General features: G+C 43.1%; 1 protein-coding gene across 1 annotated transcript in view; it reads right to left on the bottom strand.

Moving 5' to 3' along the window:
- Window positions 1-16,523, bottom strand: part of ntrk2b (neurotrophic tyrosine kinase, receptor, type 2b) — a 38,894-nt gene extending 22,371 nt beyond the window's left edge. The window contains exons 1-7 of the mRNA XM_052098921.1: window positions 16,092-16,523; window positions 9,018-9,092; window positions 8,853-8,924; window positions 8,175-8,243; window positions 7,930-8,075; window positions 6,158-6,309; window positions 4,241-4,373 (exon numbers count right to left, since the gene is read on the bottom strand). Of these exons, the coding sequence (XP_051954881.1) occupies window positions 4,241-4,373; window positions 6,158-6,309; window positions 7,930-8,075; window positions 8,175-8,243; window positions 8,853-8,924; window positions 9,018-9,092; window positions 16,092-16,282 (838 nt within the window). The 5' untranslated portion in view covers window positions 16,283-16,523. The remainder of the gene's footprint in view (window positions 1-4,240; window positions 4,374-6,157; window positions 6,310-7,929; window positions 8,076-8,174; window positions 8,244-8,852; window positions 8,925-9,017; window positions 9,093-16,091) is intronic.
- Between the last annotated feature and the right edge of the window lie 973 nt (window positions 16,524-17,496).

Raw genomic sequence — 17,496 nt, 5'->3', positions numbered from 1 at the left:
GAACCACTCGTCCAGCCGGCTGCGGGCGGGTTCTTCCGGAGAAGACCAGTCGAGCCCGAGGTCTTCCACGGCTTTGGACAGGATGCGGACGATCTCTGAGTCCATGCTGGTGCCCCTGCTCGTGTCCGCTAATGTCGACGGCGCGGGGTCGAAGGCCGAGCCCGGCCAGTCGTCGGATGCAGCGTCAATGAAAAGGCTGTCATCCTTTTCACCGTCGTCCCCTGAAGCGCCGAACGAGACGAGACCCACCGCTCCGGAGGGGTGCTGGTCTGCCTGCGTGAACTGAACTGGCGGCAGGGATTCCTCGGGTGGTGGTGAAGCACGCGGGGACTGGCCCGGCGTGACGTCACTGAAGTACGCGTGCTCTGGCGGCCTCCGTGAGCGCCGCTTTTTCTTGCGCGGCTCGAACAGAGGGGATGGCAGCACGGTGGTAGCAGGCTCGTTCGCGGCGAAGGCGGCAAAGCGAGCGCGCAGCTCGGTGAGGCCCAGGGAGTCACATTCGGGGCATCCGCCTCGAGTGAGAGCAGCTTCTGCGTGGTCAGGTTCCAGGCAGCGAGCGCAGAAAATGTGATTGTCCCAGTCAGGAAGAGGGCCTCTGCACGAGGCGCAGGTCGAAGGCATTTGAAACAACGCCTCGAATTTGCTCTTTTACTAAATGACAAAAAAGCGTTGCAGAGGCGAACACTTGCAAAGTAGCTTAGTAAAAGGATATCAAGGTGATGTGCGCCGGATGGCGTAGCAGAAGGCTTTGAAGTCGGCTGAAGGCGCCGGCGTCCTCGTAGCCGTCCTGCTGTAGGCTTGTCAACGGCGGGCGAAAAGACTCCAATAATCCGGAGGATCCAGCGAAGAGAAGGTCTTTGCTGAAGGAGATTAAATCTAAAGAACTCTCATGACGGGGCGTCTAATATATAGCCTTAGCCACGCCCATCTTGGCGGGCTCTGAGCACGCGAGCGCGAAGCGCGCTCATTGGTTGCGCGTTCAGAGTCGCCCCGTCATTGGTTCGAGCAAGTTGCCGCAGCACAGCCAATGACCGAGCTGCCTCGCTCATTGCTGTCTGCTGTGCAGCTGCAATGCGTTTTACATAAAGACTTCAATATTTCTCGAGAAACGGAGTTTTCCCATAGCGTAAGCTACTTACGCAATAGGAGAGACCTCTCGAGAGGGAACTAAGGTTGAATTGTTTGGGAACAACATGCGTTATTACGTATGGTGTAAAAAGGGCACCGCGTACCAACATGAAAACATCAGTCCCAGTACAGTGGAGGGAGCATTGTAATCTGGGGCTACTTTGCTGCATCGGGGCCTGGACCACTTGCCATTATTGTGGGAAAAATTAATTACCAAGTTTATCAAAATATCATATAGGATAATTTCAGGGTGGCAGTGCACCAGCTGAAGCTCAGTAGAAGTTGGGTGATACAGCAGGACAATGACCCTAAACATCTAAATAAATCCACAACCGAATGCTTTAAAAAAAGGAAATCCACCTTTTGGAGTGGCCCAGTCAGAGCCCAGACTTTAACGCATTAGAGATGCAGTGGAATGACCTCAAGAGTGCCGTTCACAACAGACATTTTTTTTAATATGGCTGAGCTGAAGCAGTTTGGTAAGAAGTAATGGTCAAAAATTCCTTCAAAACAATGTGCAGGTCTAATCCGGTTTTTGCTGCCAGAGGAGGATTGCCAGTTATTAAATCCTAGGATTCACTTACTTTTTCAACAGCACTATGAATATCCAATAAAGACATGAAAGATTATAATTGTTTGTGTGTTGTTAGCCTAAGCACATTGTGTTTGTCTATACTTGTGACTTTGATGAAAACGAGATCACATTTTATGACAAATTAATGCAGAAAACCAGCTAATTCCAAAGGGTTCACATACTGTTTCTTGCCACTGCATATATTACGACAAAGGTGAAGTGTGTCATTTTAAGTTTAGTGGTTCAACATAAACCGTCAGAACAAACCGATTCACTAAACTCGACTCTCCAATGCTTCATATTACAGAGCTATTAAGTAGAGAGTTCGATAAGTTTCTTCTCCTTTCATGGTGTCAGGATTCCAAGTGTGTTTGTTAGCTATTGCTCACATGTGTGAACATTTTCAAATTCCAGGACATTTTGTATTTTTCCAGGACAGAAAAAAAATGGCAAACCCATGGATGGCAACCCTAGTGACTATCCAGCCAGTGCATGTGTTGTGATGTCAATGCAGCTTTTTAAGTAGTGAAATATTTCTGAAATATTGGTAACACTTTACAACAGGGTTGTATTTGTTAACATTAGTTAACAATATTAGTTAACATGAATTAACAATGAACAACATTTTTACAGCATTTATTACTCTTGGCTAATCAAAAGTTACATATGGATACATTAGCTACTGCACTATGAACTTACATGAACTAACAATGCACAACTGAATTTTTATTTTACTAGCATTATCAAAGTTTAAAGTTATAGTTCACCCAAAAAATTTAATTCTCTCAACATTTACTCACCATCATGCCATCCCAGTTGTGTATGACTTTCTTACTTCTGCAGAACACAAATTAAGATTTTTAGAAGAATGTAAGTGAATGGTGACCAAAACTTTGAAACTCAAAAAGCACATAAAGGTAGCATAATGTAATCCATATTACTCCAGTGGTTAAATCGATGTCTTCAGGTGCGATATGATACGATATGGCGTGGTTGAGAAAAAGATCTATATTTCTTTTTTTAATATAAATTATCCTCCCTTCCCAGTAGGTGGCAATATACACAAAGAATGCAAATTGCAAAAAAACAAAAGAAGAAAAATGTCAAAGTGAAAGTGGAGATTTACAGTATAAAAAAAAAAGTGCTTAAATATTGATATTTTTCGCAACCACGCCTATCATATCACTTCTGAAGATATGGATTTAACCACTGGAGTCATATGGATTACATTTGCGCTGCCTTCATATGCTTTTTGGACAAAAGTTTGGTCACCATTCACTTGCATTGATATTCTTCCAAAAATATTTGTTTGTGTTCAGCAGAAAAAAGAAAGTCATACACATAAGGGATTGTATGAGAGTGAGTAAATGATGGGAGAATTAACATTTTGGGGTGAAGTATCCCTTTAATAAATACTGTAAAAAATATACTGTTCATTATTAGTTTATGATACCTAATGCATTAACTAATGTTAATAAATCAAACCTTATCGATTAGTGTTACTGAAATATTTGTTATTTATATGTTGCTTGTTTAAAAATAACTTTGTGAGAATGCATGTCTATTTTTCTTCAATGACGCTTTTTGCTCCCATAAAGCTGTTACAGCACCAATCAGCAGGGGCAACCAATCTTAAACCATTAGTTCGGACAAACTAGACATTTTCAAGGTAAACAACTGTCCCAAACTTATGCTGTTGGTTGAGCCAGAAGTTGACATGTTGGACTGGTCATACAACCAGATCAATGTTTTGAAAGAGCCACATTGTTTACACTCTTTGGGAAGTCAATCTTACTAACTGGGATAGCAGAAAGTATTTTAACATCAGAAAAATTACACACTTCACCTTTAAATGCAAACAACGATCATTAGCACACAAAATCCAATCAGTACATTTTACAAGAATGCTTAAAGCTTACTATATTGTGGGGAAACTGAAATATATTTTAGAGTGCCGTTATGAAACATTTTGTTTTTGTTTTGCAGAGCCCAGTAGACTCATATGATAGCTTGAGGGCAAATGTCCTCTTTTTTTAAGCATTTGGCACAAATTTTAAATGCACCTTGGACTCTTAAACCTTTACCAATCGTTCAACCAACCATTTCTTAAACCCATTCAATCTCCACAAATTAAAATTACAATTTAATACCATTAATAGTATATATGTTTATTTTTTTACGAGGTCCCTGATCATTTCAGTCTGACCCAGTTTGGGCTGCACTTTCAGCATGGATTGTTTCGTGCATCTGTCACAATGTAATGCTGATTTTGCAAAGAGGCTGGTATTGCAAATGGGTTTAGGCAAATTATATTGGACCCAGAAGCAAATTTGCAACCCATAAGTAAACATTGCGAAAGGCCATTTACATAGAATTCATAGCAAGCATGTACTATAAATTACAACTATTTTTGGAGCAAGAAAATTGGATTAACATTATTAGTGGACTTCTGGAAAAGAATACAATAATGAGGAAAAAAGTGAAGTTGGTACCCAAAGCAATGCAAAAGAATTCCACACCACAAACTGTGAGTCTTACAGAGAATATTGAGCAGGACTGAATCCTCTTTCTGGCCCACAATGTTTTCAGCTCTACAGGTGAGCTCTCGGCCATTGTCATCAGGTGAAAGTCCATTTAGAGTCAACACAGACTGTAGATCCATTTTGTTAATCTATGAGAAGACAACAATACAGGTATCTGATCTGAAGTAGTTTCAAACTGAAGTGGATCTGTCTAAACATACACCTAATAATGGCTGTTTAATTGATTAGAATATGAAAACATCATCAATGAAATAAAATGCATATAAAGTTGCACGGAAAGCAAAAAGATCTAAAACTACAATTGAAAGAAAACGGGTCTCATTCACTGTGACTATGCATGTATTGGTGCGAACAGAAATTATAATTCATCAATAAGTTCACAGCAACAAGTTCAACACCAACTGTAACCATATGTACACAAACAGACTCTCAGGGCCCTAAAAACAGGATTTAGGATTGTGTGAAGCTGAATTGTTATTTTAATATATATATTACTATTAGAAATGCAATAACTAAGAGTTAGACAAAAATGATGATCATTATAGCACAATCTGGGATAGTTTCTGCTTAAAAATGCAGCTGATTGCTAAATATGAAGGTTTTTAATGTGTATATTATAGTGAGGGTTTTAAATATTAATGGGAAATGCTTTCATGGGTTAGGGTCAAGTAGTTGTGGTTTCACAGCTGCGTTCAATTAAGATATTTGAAAGCCCATTCAAGGATGCTAGAAAGATTGTGTTTAAATGTTATTAATTTGTAAAATGGTGTAAGGGGTAGGTAAATTAAAACTGATGTAAGGAAATAACTATCCAATAATCAAAACAAGGATATTTAATGTGTTAATTCTAAAACAAATTATGCAATTGATCATGCCTCCTGACTGTACGTATTTTATGCAACAGGACATTTTCTTATCGACTGACTAATTCAGTCAGCAGGGGGAAGTAAGCGCAACTCCATCTGCACAAGAAAAGCAGTTGTATAGGCAACAAACCAACAGCTATTCAAAGATAGCTGGATGGAGTAGAGTGCAGGGGCCTCTTGACACATTTTTTTTAAGTTTCAAACTAAATTTCACTTGACAAAGCATCCTAAAAACACTGTGTTTATGGCTAGAGATGCTGAAAACCAATAAAACTAGATGAAATTGCAATGAGAAACTTCAAAAGAGTTTGTCTGATGCATTTGTACATAGACCATTGACAATAGAGCAGACTATTAGAATGTAACCTCTAATAATTTTTGATTCATTCATTACACAGACAATTGGAAAGTCAAGTCACGCATTGCATTGTGGGATACAGTATTCTGCACAGTGTACTTTTTGTATACTGTTCATTTAAATAAATGTAGTAGGTAATTTGGGTTTTTCATGCATATCATACAGAACATTTGCACACAATATACACACTGCAGAAATAGTAACTAGCCTTACACTTAAAAAGGCAAGCATGGGGAGCCTGGGTAGCTCAGTGAGCATTGACGCTGAGTACCACCCCTGGAGTCGCGAGTTCGAATCCAGGGTGTGCTGAGTGACTCCAGCCAGGTCTACTAAGCAACCAAATTGGCCCGGTTGCTAGGAGTCACATCGGGTAAGCTCCTTGTGGTCATGATTATTGGTTCTCGCTCTCAATGGGGCACGTGGTAAATTATGCGTGGACTGCAGAGAGTAGTATGAGCCTCCACATGCTGGGAGTCTCCGTGGTTTCATGCACAACAAGCCATGTGATAAGATGCACGGATTGACGGTCTCAGAAGCGGAAGCAACCGAGACTTGTCCTCCGTCACCTGGATTGAGGTGAGTAACCGCACCACTACGAGGACCTACTCGTAGTGGGAATTAGGTATTTCAAATTGGGGAGAAAAGGGGATAAAAAAAATAAAAGAATAAATGTCAAGCATGGTGTTACCTCGTGGTTGGTTATGAAAGGAGGGTGTTCACTTGAATTTAAGCTCCAAGTAAGTTCAGGGGTTGGGGCCCCAGATGCGCTACACATCACTGTAGCATTACTTCCTGCCATTTGATTGACCACAGCAGGGATGACGTCAACATGCGGATACTCTGGAAGACAGAAGCATCATTTATTCATTTTTACTCTAATTTATATGGATGCACCAGAAATTCCATATCAGAATTCTACATAAAAAAATAAAATAAAACTCTCTTCAGACTGTTTGACTATAAAAGGTTTTTCCTAAAATATGGAAGTTAGTTAATTCAGTTACTTTACACATGTGGTTTCTTTGGAGCATGAAAGTAAACATTTTGAACAATCTTTTCGCAGCTCATTTCCATTCAATGACAGTTTATAGTGACCACAACTGTCAACCTCTATATACCAAGACTTCTTAAGCCATATGTTAGTTTTGTTTGAGGATCTCATAAACAGTTAAGAAGTTTAGCCAGGTTTTATGTCATAAAAGCTAAAACACAATTAATTCTCACTTGTGTTGTAACTGAATGCAATGTGACAGTTCAAAATAGAGAAATACAGAATGAGAACTGAATTGGAGGGGAAGATTTTTAATGAATAACAATTAAAATTTTGTACCAGGGGTCGGCAACCTATAGCACATGTGCCACTGGCACACAAGCAAAAACAAGGGGAGTGTGACAACACTGCGGCAGTCAACTTATGAGGCAGTCCATATCTGAAAGTGAAAGTGGAGATTTAGAGTTTTTAAAAAAAGGACTAAAATATTGATCAGTTTCTCACCCACAAATATTATATTGCTTCTAAAGATATTGATTTAACCACTGGAGACTTATGGATTACTTTTGTGTTACTTTATGTGATTTTTGGACCTACAAATGTCTGGTCACCATTCACTTGCATTGTAAGGACCAACAGAGCTGAAATATTCTTCTAAAAAAATGATGTTTGACAGTTGTGGTTACTGTGATTTTCACTGTATGTAAAAGAGCTGCATGAATTCTTCAATTTCTCCTTTTATGTTCCACAGAAAAAATAAGAGCATACAGGTTTGGAACGACATTAGAGGTGAATGATGACAGAATTGTAATTTCTGGGTGAACTATTCCAGTAATACTATTCTAACTGCTAAGATGTGCAACTAAGGGTGCTTTCACACTGGCAGTTTAGTCTGAAACATTTGGTAATGTGAAGACTGTTTTGTGGACCGGGGTGCGGTCTGTGGTACTGAACCCGAGACTACCTGTAGGAGGTGGTCTGAGTTTGGTTGCAATGGAACTGTGGCGCAGTTCGTGTGAGGGAGAAAGCAACCTGTACTCTAGTACGCCCTTGTTCAGGAAGTAAATTGCGTATGCGTTTTAGTCGGTTTAAGCATGATGACATCATCAGTTGCACAAAAGCAAACACACACATGCATCATGAGTGTCAGGGAAAGGTTGTGGTACACAAAAGAGGTTTGGTGCCTTTTATATATGTACATGAGTGAGCATGCAACCTGCTGTGTCCTCAAAAAAGATGTATCAGATATAAAGTAGTCGCCTTCTCCTGGACATGTACAACTGCTGAATTACAATATGCGACCCACACAGAGGCCACAGTGTCCTTTAAAACCATCGGGGTTCGACAGAATCATACGTGAGTCTGAAACCAGACCAACGCTCGGATTCGGACCGCAGCAAACGTGCCCTGTGTAAAAACCAGCTTATCTGTGCATTGAACATTATATACAGTAGTTTCAATTTCATTACCACATGAAGGAAGAGAGAGTCTGGTGAGGGCTTTTGCTCTCCCTCCATCCTGCAGACATTGCAGCCCCTCTTTCTCACTGTCATCCAACATTTGTTTAATCCAGATGTTCTCACAGATACATTGCAAAGGGTTCCCAGACAGCAGCCTACAGCAAACCAAAAGAAATGGTTGATTATGCTTACATGCTGTACAAATAGCATACTGTATGTACATTAATGCAGTTCTTGTACCGAAAAGGTCTTACAAAGTTGACATGTTTGAGTTACGAATTGCCATCCATGAGAGTGTTGATAAGTTATTGTCTCTGAGATTCCTATAGATAAAGAAAAGAGAAAACAAGAAGAATTTTTTGAAAACATAACACCTTTCATAACACCTTCCTAAGTTAATGTGTGTAACTTTTTGGATGTTAAAACACCTACAGTATCTATTATTAACATTCTAAGACAACTATTTACTAGGTTAGTTTCCTGGAACTCTGTGTGACCAGCCCAACATTGACTTAACCAATGACATATGTTTTGGGTGGAACAATTAGTTTATTGTGTTTGGGAAACCTGTTTGAAATCAATTATTATTTTTTCCATTCCGTTTAATGATGCTAGCAGCACAAACATTATGCAAAGTGTTAGTTACCGGTTTTCGAAAAATGTCAATTCATTAGTCATTAACTCACATGTGTCCCAACATTGAACACAAAAGGAGATGTTGGGCAGAATGTTAGGAAGTGACAGCCTCAGTCACCGTTCATTTCTATTGTATGGAAAAAAGTTGCAATGAAAGTGAATGGTGACTGATGCTAACATTCTGTCTTCTTTTGTGCTCAATCGAAGATGGAAAATCATACAGTTTTGGAACAACATGAGGTTGAGTAAGGTTTGGATGAAATATCCCCATTTCAAATCATTTAAAATACACTTACAGATATTGAAGTTTGGAATTGTTGAAGAAGGCCAATGTAGAGACAGATGTCAGGTGAGTATTGGTCACTGTTCTGTGGGAGGCAAATGTTTACAGCACATAAGTTCTGCTGTCCTTTAAGGTGTCATTAATACTTTATACATTCTTCAAAATACCAGATACTCACAAATTCCTGAGATTTGAGTAGAACTTCATATGGTCCTCATTGATTGTTAATAGCTTTTTTTGATTTGTGATGTATCTGTTGAAAGAAAAAATGATTGCCCTTACAAAAAAGGTAATAATGTTACAATATGTCAACTTTAGTTAACATTATTAGTTAGCATGAACTAACAATGAACAATTATTAATCTTGGAGCATTAATTAAAATATACATTCTAGCATATAGTAATACATTATTTAAATCAAAAGTTGAATATGGTAACATTAGCTAAAGCACTATGAACTAACATGAAGTTACAATGAACAATTTTATTTTTATTAACTAGAAATAACAAAGATGAATAAATGTTGTAAAAAAGACATTGTTCATCGTTCAAAAACACATTATTATCATGGTACTATTATCATGCCCAAAAATAACATGGCAACACCATGGTACTTTGATATATACCAACGGTACAGAATGAATACTTTTAGTAATATAATGGTCCTTTTTGGTATGTTGTTGTTATAGTAGTATATGTTTCAATAACATAAGGTAACATATCAGAGAACAAACAATTTAACTAGATTTAACTATGCCTAAAAATAATCAGGCATAAGATGATAACAACATGGTACTTTGCTGGGGCAATATTTATTTTTATTTTTGAGGGGGCACAAAGGTCAACTATATATATACATTATTTTTATATTGCACAGTGTGTGTCATAAGCAGTCATGCATGACAAAGTGGCTGATGTCTCTTCAACGAGCTTGACAAATGCCTCTGCCTCGATCCGTTCAGCCGCCCACCGCCTTTCTCCCATTGAAAATACAGATCCTGTGGCTACCGAGGAACCATGTAAAATCGCCTTTTGTTACTTTACGTTTTTTCAATGACTGGAATTAAGACATAAGATGCTGCAAAACCGGTCAAATGCATTTCAGTGCCAAATTAAATTAATAGCAACCAATCAAACAAAAACATACACATAATCTATATTAGACTATAAACAGCCCAAAATATTTCTGATTTTTCTGATTTTACATGATATATGTCTGTCACGATTCCCCGTTGTCCTCACTGTGTTCTCTGTTTCTCTTGTCACATCTCCATGTGGTCCGTCCCGTGTGTTCTGTTTCACCTAACACGCTCCCTGTCATTTCTTCCTTGTTGTCCGCCTGTGTTTCACTGTCTCTGTTAAAAACTACACTTCCCGTCTTCCTCACTCCTCATCACCGCTGTCACAGCGTTATTGTCCGCACCTGTCGCTTGTTTTGTTATCACTGTGTCTGTCTACTTAAACCCCGTCGTTTCCTCTCTCCGTTGTCGATCGTTACCGTTTCATGTTTGTTCCCGAGTGTATGCTGCTGTCTTGATGGTCGATCTGCTCCCCGTCTTGCCAGGTTTATCCGTTCCGTGTTCCTTTGATGTCTCCCTGTTTTAGTTTCGTTTTACCCACCGTGGTTGTTTTATTTGCTCATGTCTGTTTACCCTCACCATTGTGTTCATTAATAAAAAAACGCATTTGGATCCGCACCTCTTGTCTTCCCATTCTTCAACTGTGATGGAACGATCGACCACAATGGATCCAGCGGCTTTCTTCGTGGGACTGACGCACATGGAGCTAAACATCCGTGAGTTCTCCCACTTTTTCTCCGGCATGGCCGGCTACACTGGTTGGGATGACAACCTCCTGAAGACCGTATACAGGATTGGCGTACCGAAACACAGATGTTGCGATCTGCCGGAAATCGGAGATTACACCTGGCAGGAGTACGTGGAGCTCATCGTGGAGACGTTTGCATCAGAGGAACCACCTCTCTCAGTCCCGGTCTGCGAGCCAGAGCCCACGCCTGTCACGGTGAGCGAACCTGTGCCCACGTCAGCCACGATCTACGAGCCAGAGCCCACACCTGCCTTGGTCAGTGAGCCTGCACGGCCCACTTCGTCTGCCTGGAGGAGGAACAGAAGACGGGCTTCCGCCTTCCGGCCAACGTCAGCCACGGTCAGCGAGCCTGTGCCCACGTCAGCCACGGTCAGCGAGCCAGCACCTACGCACATCACGGTGAGCGAGCCAACGCCTACGCACGTCACTGTGAGCGAGCCTTTCGCCTCGACCGTCCCTGAGCCAGCGCCTGTCGCCTCGACCGTCCCTGAGCCAGCGCCTGTCGCCTCGACCGTCCCTGAGCCAGCGCCAGCGGCCATGACCGTCCCAGGGCCAGCGCCAGCGGCCATGACCGTCCGGCAGCCAGTGCCCCTCGAACCTTCTAGGGCTCTGCTTCCCGAGCCTTCCAGGACTCCGCCCCTCGAGCCTTCCAGGACTCCGCCCCTCGAGCCTTCCAGAGCTCCGCCCCTCGAGCCTTCCAGAGCTCCGCCTCTTGAGCTTCCCGAGCCTTCCAGGGCTCCGCCTCTCGAGCCTCTCGGGCCATCCAGGGCTCCGCCCCTCAAGTCACTCGAGCTTTCCAGGGCTCCACCTCTCGAGTCTCTTGAGACTTCTAGATCTCCGCCCCCTGAGCCTCCTACGGCTCCGCCCCCAGAGCCCCCTACGGCTCTGCAACCAGAGACTCCAGAGCCTTCTAGAGCTCCGCCTCCCGGGCCCCCTACGGCTCTACTCCCAGAGCCTCCCGAGCCCCCTACGGCTCCGCCTCCCGAGCCTCCTACGGCTCCGCCCCTAAGGGCCCCTACGGCGCCACCTTCCTTGGCTCCGCCTCCTAAGCCTTCCTCGGCTCCACCTCCTGAGCCTCCCTCGGCTCCACCTCCAGAGCCTTCTAGGCCTCCGCCTTTAAAGCCTCCTACGGCGCCACCTCCATCGGTTCCGCCTCCAGAGCCTTCCAGGCCTCCGCCTCGAGAGCCTCCTGCGGCGCCACCTTCCTCGGCTCCGCCTCCTGAGCCTTCCTCGGCTCCACCTCCTGAGCCTTCCATGGCTTCACCTCCAGAGCCGTCCAGGCCTCCGCCTCTAGAGCCTCCTACGGCGCCACCTCCATCGGCTCCGCCTCCAGAGCCTTCCAGGACTCCGCCTTCAAAGCCTCCTACGGCGCCACCTTCCTCGGCCCTGCCCCCAGAGCCTCCCACGGCTCTGCCTCCTGAGCCTCCCACGGCCCTGCCTCTTGAGACCCCAGAGCCTCCCTCGGCTCCGCCTCCTGAGGCCCCAGAGCCTCCCTCAGCTCCGCCTCCTGAGCCCCCAGAGCCTCCCTCAGCTTCATCTCCAGAGCCCCTTGCAGCTCCGCCCCCAGGGTCTCCTGCGGCCTTGCCTGCGCCTCCTTCGGCGCCACCACCCAAGTCTTCGACCGCTCCATCTCAGTCCTCCTTGGCTCCGCCAGCTCCCCTAGTGGCCACTCTTCCTCCTAGGCCTCCTGGACCTGTCCCTGTCCGATGGCCACCTCCCAGGACCCCTAGACCTGTCCCTGTCTTCTGGCCGCCTCCCAGGCCTCCTCGAACTGTCCCGGTCCTGTGGCCACCTCCCGGGTCCCCCGAACCGGCCCCTGTTCTGCGGCCATCACCCAGACGTCCTAGACCTGTCCCTGTCCTGAGGTCGCCTCCCAGGCCTCCTGGACCTGTCCCTGTCCGATGGCCACCTCCCAGGCCCCCTAGACCTGTCCCTGTCTTGTGGCCGCCTCCCAGGCCTCCTTGAACTGTCCCGGTCCTGTGGCCACCTCCCGGGTCCCCTGAACCGGCCCTTGCCCAGTGGCCAGCTCCCAGGCCCTCTAAACCTGTCCCTACCCGAGGGACGTTCCCCAGGCCACCCGACCTGGTTCCCTGCACACACCCCCAGAGACTGCTTACCTGCCCTCTCGGCCTCCATGGGCTGCCCGTCTGCCCTTTGTGCCCCTGTGGACTGCCTATTAGTCCCCGTGGTCTGTCCCCATGTCCCTTGAACTTCCTTGGACTGTCTCCGTGTCCCTTGTGCCCCCTTTGGTCCGTCTGTTTTTCCCCTTGTCTAGCCCCTCTCGCCTTGAACATTTGTTTAACCCTGCTGTTTTTTCCCTTCTGTTTATTAAGTCCGTCTGGAATCTGGCCCTTTTGAGGGGGGATTCTGTCACGATTCCCCGTTGTCCTCACTGTGTTCTCTGTTTCTCTTGTCACGTCTCCATGTGGTCCGTCCCGTGTTTTCTGTTTCACCCTCGCCAGTCACGTTCCATGTCGCCCTTCCTTGTTATCCGTCCCGTGTGTTCTGTTTCACCTAACACGCTCCCTGTCATTTCTTCCTTGTTGTCCGCCTGTGTTTCACTGTCTGTTAAAAACTACACTTCCCTTCTTCCTCACTCCTCATCATCGCTGTCACAGCGTTATTGTCCGCACCTGTCGCTTGTTTTGTTATCACTGTGTCTGTCTACTTAAACCCCATTGTTTCCTCTCTCCGTTGTCGATCGTTACCGTTTCATGTTTGTTCCCGAGTGTATGCTGCTGTCTTGATGGTCGCTCTGCTCCCCGTCTTGCCAGGTTTATCCGTTCCATGTTCCTTTGTCTCCCTGTTTTAGTTTCGTTTTACCCACCGTGGTTGTTTTATTTGCTCATGTCTGTTTACCCTCACCATTGTGTTCATTAATAAAAAAACGCATTTGGATCCGCACCTCTTGTCTTCCCATTCTTTAGCTGTGACAATTTCTCTGGGTGTAAATAAGATAGCTCCAAAAACTGCTTTTGTTTTGTTCCCAATCATGTCAACTGTATTGGAGAACATTTTGTGTTGGCAAAGCAATCAAAAGTTTTAGCATTACAAAATGATTTATCATAGAGTCCAAAAATGTATCCAAAAGCATCTCCAAACAAATTGTACATAAAACATTTTATTAAAAAAATGCAAATGCATATAGAACAATGACTAAAGGTATGCATAGCATGTAGACATGATTTTTAGTAATGAGATTTCACAGAATGAGTTTCATTCTGAGCCATTTAAGACAACATTTAGTTTGTATCATTTATTTGGCACCATCTTCTGGTGGCCATATGTAACTTTGTGCTTTGTGTGGATTTTCTAATGATCTATGTATTTGATTAACTTGCGTGGGGGGCTTGTTTGAAAGATAATTACCTTCTCTAAGTAATGGTATGTGATTTTATTTTTTGTTTAGTTTTAAGTGAAACAACGGCATACAAGCAACACCAACATAATTGTCAAAGACATATACTTAGCTATTACTCGCTATATATTTGTCTGTGAGTACAAAAATATTCTCCTCATTGAGAGCTTTCCAACAACATATGACACATGACTATTTGATCAGTTTGATGTTTTTACTGATTGCAATATATATATATATATATATATATATATATATATATATATATATATATATATATATATATATATATACAGTGCAAGTTTCTATATAAATGATCAAAACTGAATACTTCTAATTTGTCTGAAAATTTCAAAGCACTTGTTCAGTTTTGGTCATAATGCTAACATACATTAGAAGGTAAAGCTTTAAGCTTTCAAACGATTTTGTGTTGGTCAAGACCATAATTTCATATTTTTCTCACAGGCCCGAAGGTTTTAACACCTATTTATTACTATGCACCGCAAAATATTTCTGATCCATGAGATCATTGTGTGCAATGTCTAAAGTTTGATTCTGAGGTATTTCGATCTAGTATTTAATCATTTTTTATATAGCCAATGAGAATACCTACAATTATAACATTTATTTTGAGACAAAATACAAATGTATCACTTTCTGTTTTGTTCAAGGTGATCAAATCAAAAGTTTTTAAAGAACTGACCAATAAGAGAAAGGATGGTATTTGGGGTAAAAAAGCACACCTGTTGCAGGGCCTAAAGGCCCCTATAAAACACAATGTTTTTTTTAAGTATTGCGAATAGATTCGTTATGGACAATGTCCAAAGTGGGCTCACATTGATTGATCCAATCACAATGAAGATTATTTTTATTATAGAATATTTTAGATGTTATAAAATGCCAAATGTGGTTGAAATAAACAGGAAATGTTGCACACACACACACACACACACACACACACACACACACACACACACACACACACACACACACACACACACACACACAAACTACAAGGTACTTAAAAAAAAAACTGAAATGCATGGCCAAAAAATATGGCAATAGCCTACTAGGGTAGGCTACTCATTTGTGAGTAAATTAAGTTTCAATAATATTATCTGTGAATAGCATTTTGAAAAACAGCTTAAATAGACGCACCATCATTTGACATCCAACTAGCGCCATATGATCAAGTTAATAAAGGTTTGCATGCATGAAAACGACATGATTTCTCTACAACCTGTGTGGGTCCGCTGCGCTGTTGTCGTGGAAACGGAGTGACATATTTGCGTAGGCGCCAATGCCTCTTGCTCTGCAGACACGTTAGACTACTCCCCAACTAACCTATAAACAACCATAAACGTATGCTACTCCAACTTACGCACAATTATGGCTTTAGTCAACGTTTATTTCAGAAAACAGCGTTATACGGACGCATTCCTGATTTCAGGCCCAAACGCACATTTTGTTTCTTCAGGAGCGAGTCGTTTGAATCATTTGACGGTCTCTCGAATTGACTCGTCTGTCAGCGGTGTCTAACGCAAGAACTCACGAGCGATACATCTCTATGAACCGGACGCGGTATCGAATTGCCTTACATGGACAGTATATAGCCTACATTTTACCCGTGTAACGCGATAAGTTGTAGTATTTTTCCTATTCTGCTGGCTTTAGTAAGAGAAAGTCTGCTAAGGTGAGTCAGCAGCCCACAAAATGATGGGTCTGAGGGGCCACCTTTGAATGTCAACCTAACCACTTACATCCACACACACTGACGCCATGGAGTTGTTTGGTATAGCCTATGATAAGTCAAGATCGAACTCGCGTTCATTTTACGCCCTGAATTATTACAGCAAACTCCTAATATGTAACGGTGGAAGGGTATGAATAATAAATAAAATAAAAAGATAAATATTAAATAATACACTAGACTTATTTACAATGAAACGGCGCCCTCGATAAATTGATAAATCTCCCCACGCGTCACACGCGCGCGCGCGCGCACGCACACACACTCATCAACACACGCGCGCTCTTTTTTATAACTCGCTCAAACGCTCTACTTACATATCCGTGATGTTTTCCATGTCACTCTCCGGCACCAAAACAGGGAAATCCTCGATTCCCGGTTCTTGATCGATACACGCGATCCTCGAGCCATTGCACGAGCACGATACAGGGCAAGCCAAGCTGAGCCTCAGCAGCCCGAATAAAAGCCCACACAACCCCCAAAGAGCCATTCCACGAACCCCTGCCATAATAGCAGGTTATTGCCCCGTATAAGCAATAAAACCCAAATGTTGTATAATAGCGTCTTGAAGTGTTTCACCAGTTCCGCGATGAGCCGCCGCCGCTGCTGTGGGATGCGCAAACACGTTGTGCGCGAGGCGAGACTGTCATGGAGTGGCCTTCTCCGGTCTCCGCTGAGAGGTGATAATAGCGCAATGTGAAATTTCAGCACCGCAACTTTGTTTTTGAGGGGTGCCAAAATAGTGCGCTATCTAGGTTTGGCTTCTTCCAGACACGGTTGTAAAACGTGTGGCCGCAGGCTGTGGTGCTGATGCTGACGCCTCGCGTCCAGCGCTGCATGGGAAGAAAACAAACGGGACTGTGTGCGCGCGCGTGTTAAGAGGCAGCAGCGCGTACACCTGCAAGCGTCTATTGATTACCGACCGCATCTCCCTTAGCCATCGCTGTAATTGCATGTGGAGGGAGGGGCATGCTTAAGATAGCTTTCTCTCAACGATGAAATATTGGCAATAATTGATCATCAGTGGTGTCAATGGGGCGATCTTTGGGAGATTTATGGTTGCAGGCGCATGAATATTCGGTATGGCACGCGCAGTGTTGTTCTACCGATTAAGTTTGACTTTTTAAATATTTTCCCCACATTTCAATCTGTTGTGACTCGGAACGCGAGGCTGTGTTGAATTTCCATCGTGCTCTTTAAACCACAATGCATGATGAATAGCCATTATAACCGGAGTGTGACGTGCGGTTTGACGCACAAGATGGGCTGCATAGAAAAATAATTACTAAACAAAAATGCCAGGATTATTTTTTTTTTTTTTAACTAGGTAGCCTATGTCAGTTTTACATTCCAGTCGGGATTTTGGTGATGCATAGATATGTGTAAAAGGAGAATAAATACATAGAGAACTTTAAGTAGTAACACCTTGCCTTGTTTACACTGTCAGTCTCTTGGGAGGGATTCGGAAAATGTGCACCTTTAAATTTCACATTTAACGGTAAAACTGCAAGTCTGCGCTAGATTCCACTCATACACACATTTGGTGTTTTTTTCTTCTGCTGGATTTAATGTCATAGTGAAATGGTGATAAAATGTTATGGTTATTTTTCTTCTTTTTACCAGGAGAGGACGAAAAAGACAAAAATTGGGCTATATATTTTTTGAGCCGCAATCACAGAAATGACCCACTATCGCAAGGTTTTGTCAATTAATCATGCAATA

Source organism: Xyrauchen texanus, chromosome 3, assembly GCF_025860055.1.
Source record: "Xyrauchen texanus isolate HMW12.3.18 chromosome 3, RBS_HiC_50CHRs, whole genome shotgun sequence".
Classification (NCBI taxonomy): Eukaryota; Metazoa; Chordata; class Actinopteri; order Cypriniformes; family Catostomidae; genus Xyrauchen; species Xyrauchen texanus.
This window is presented reverse-complemented; position numbering and strand designations above follow the sequence as displayed.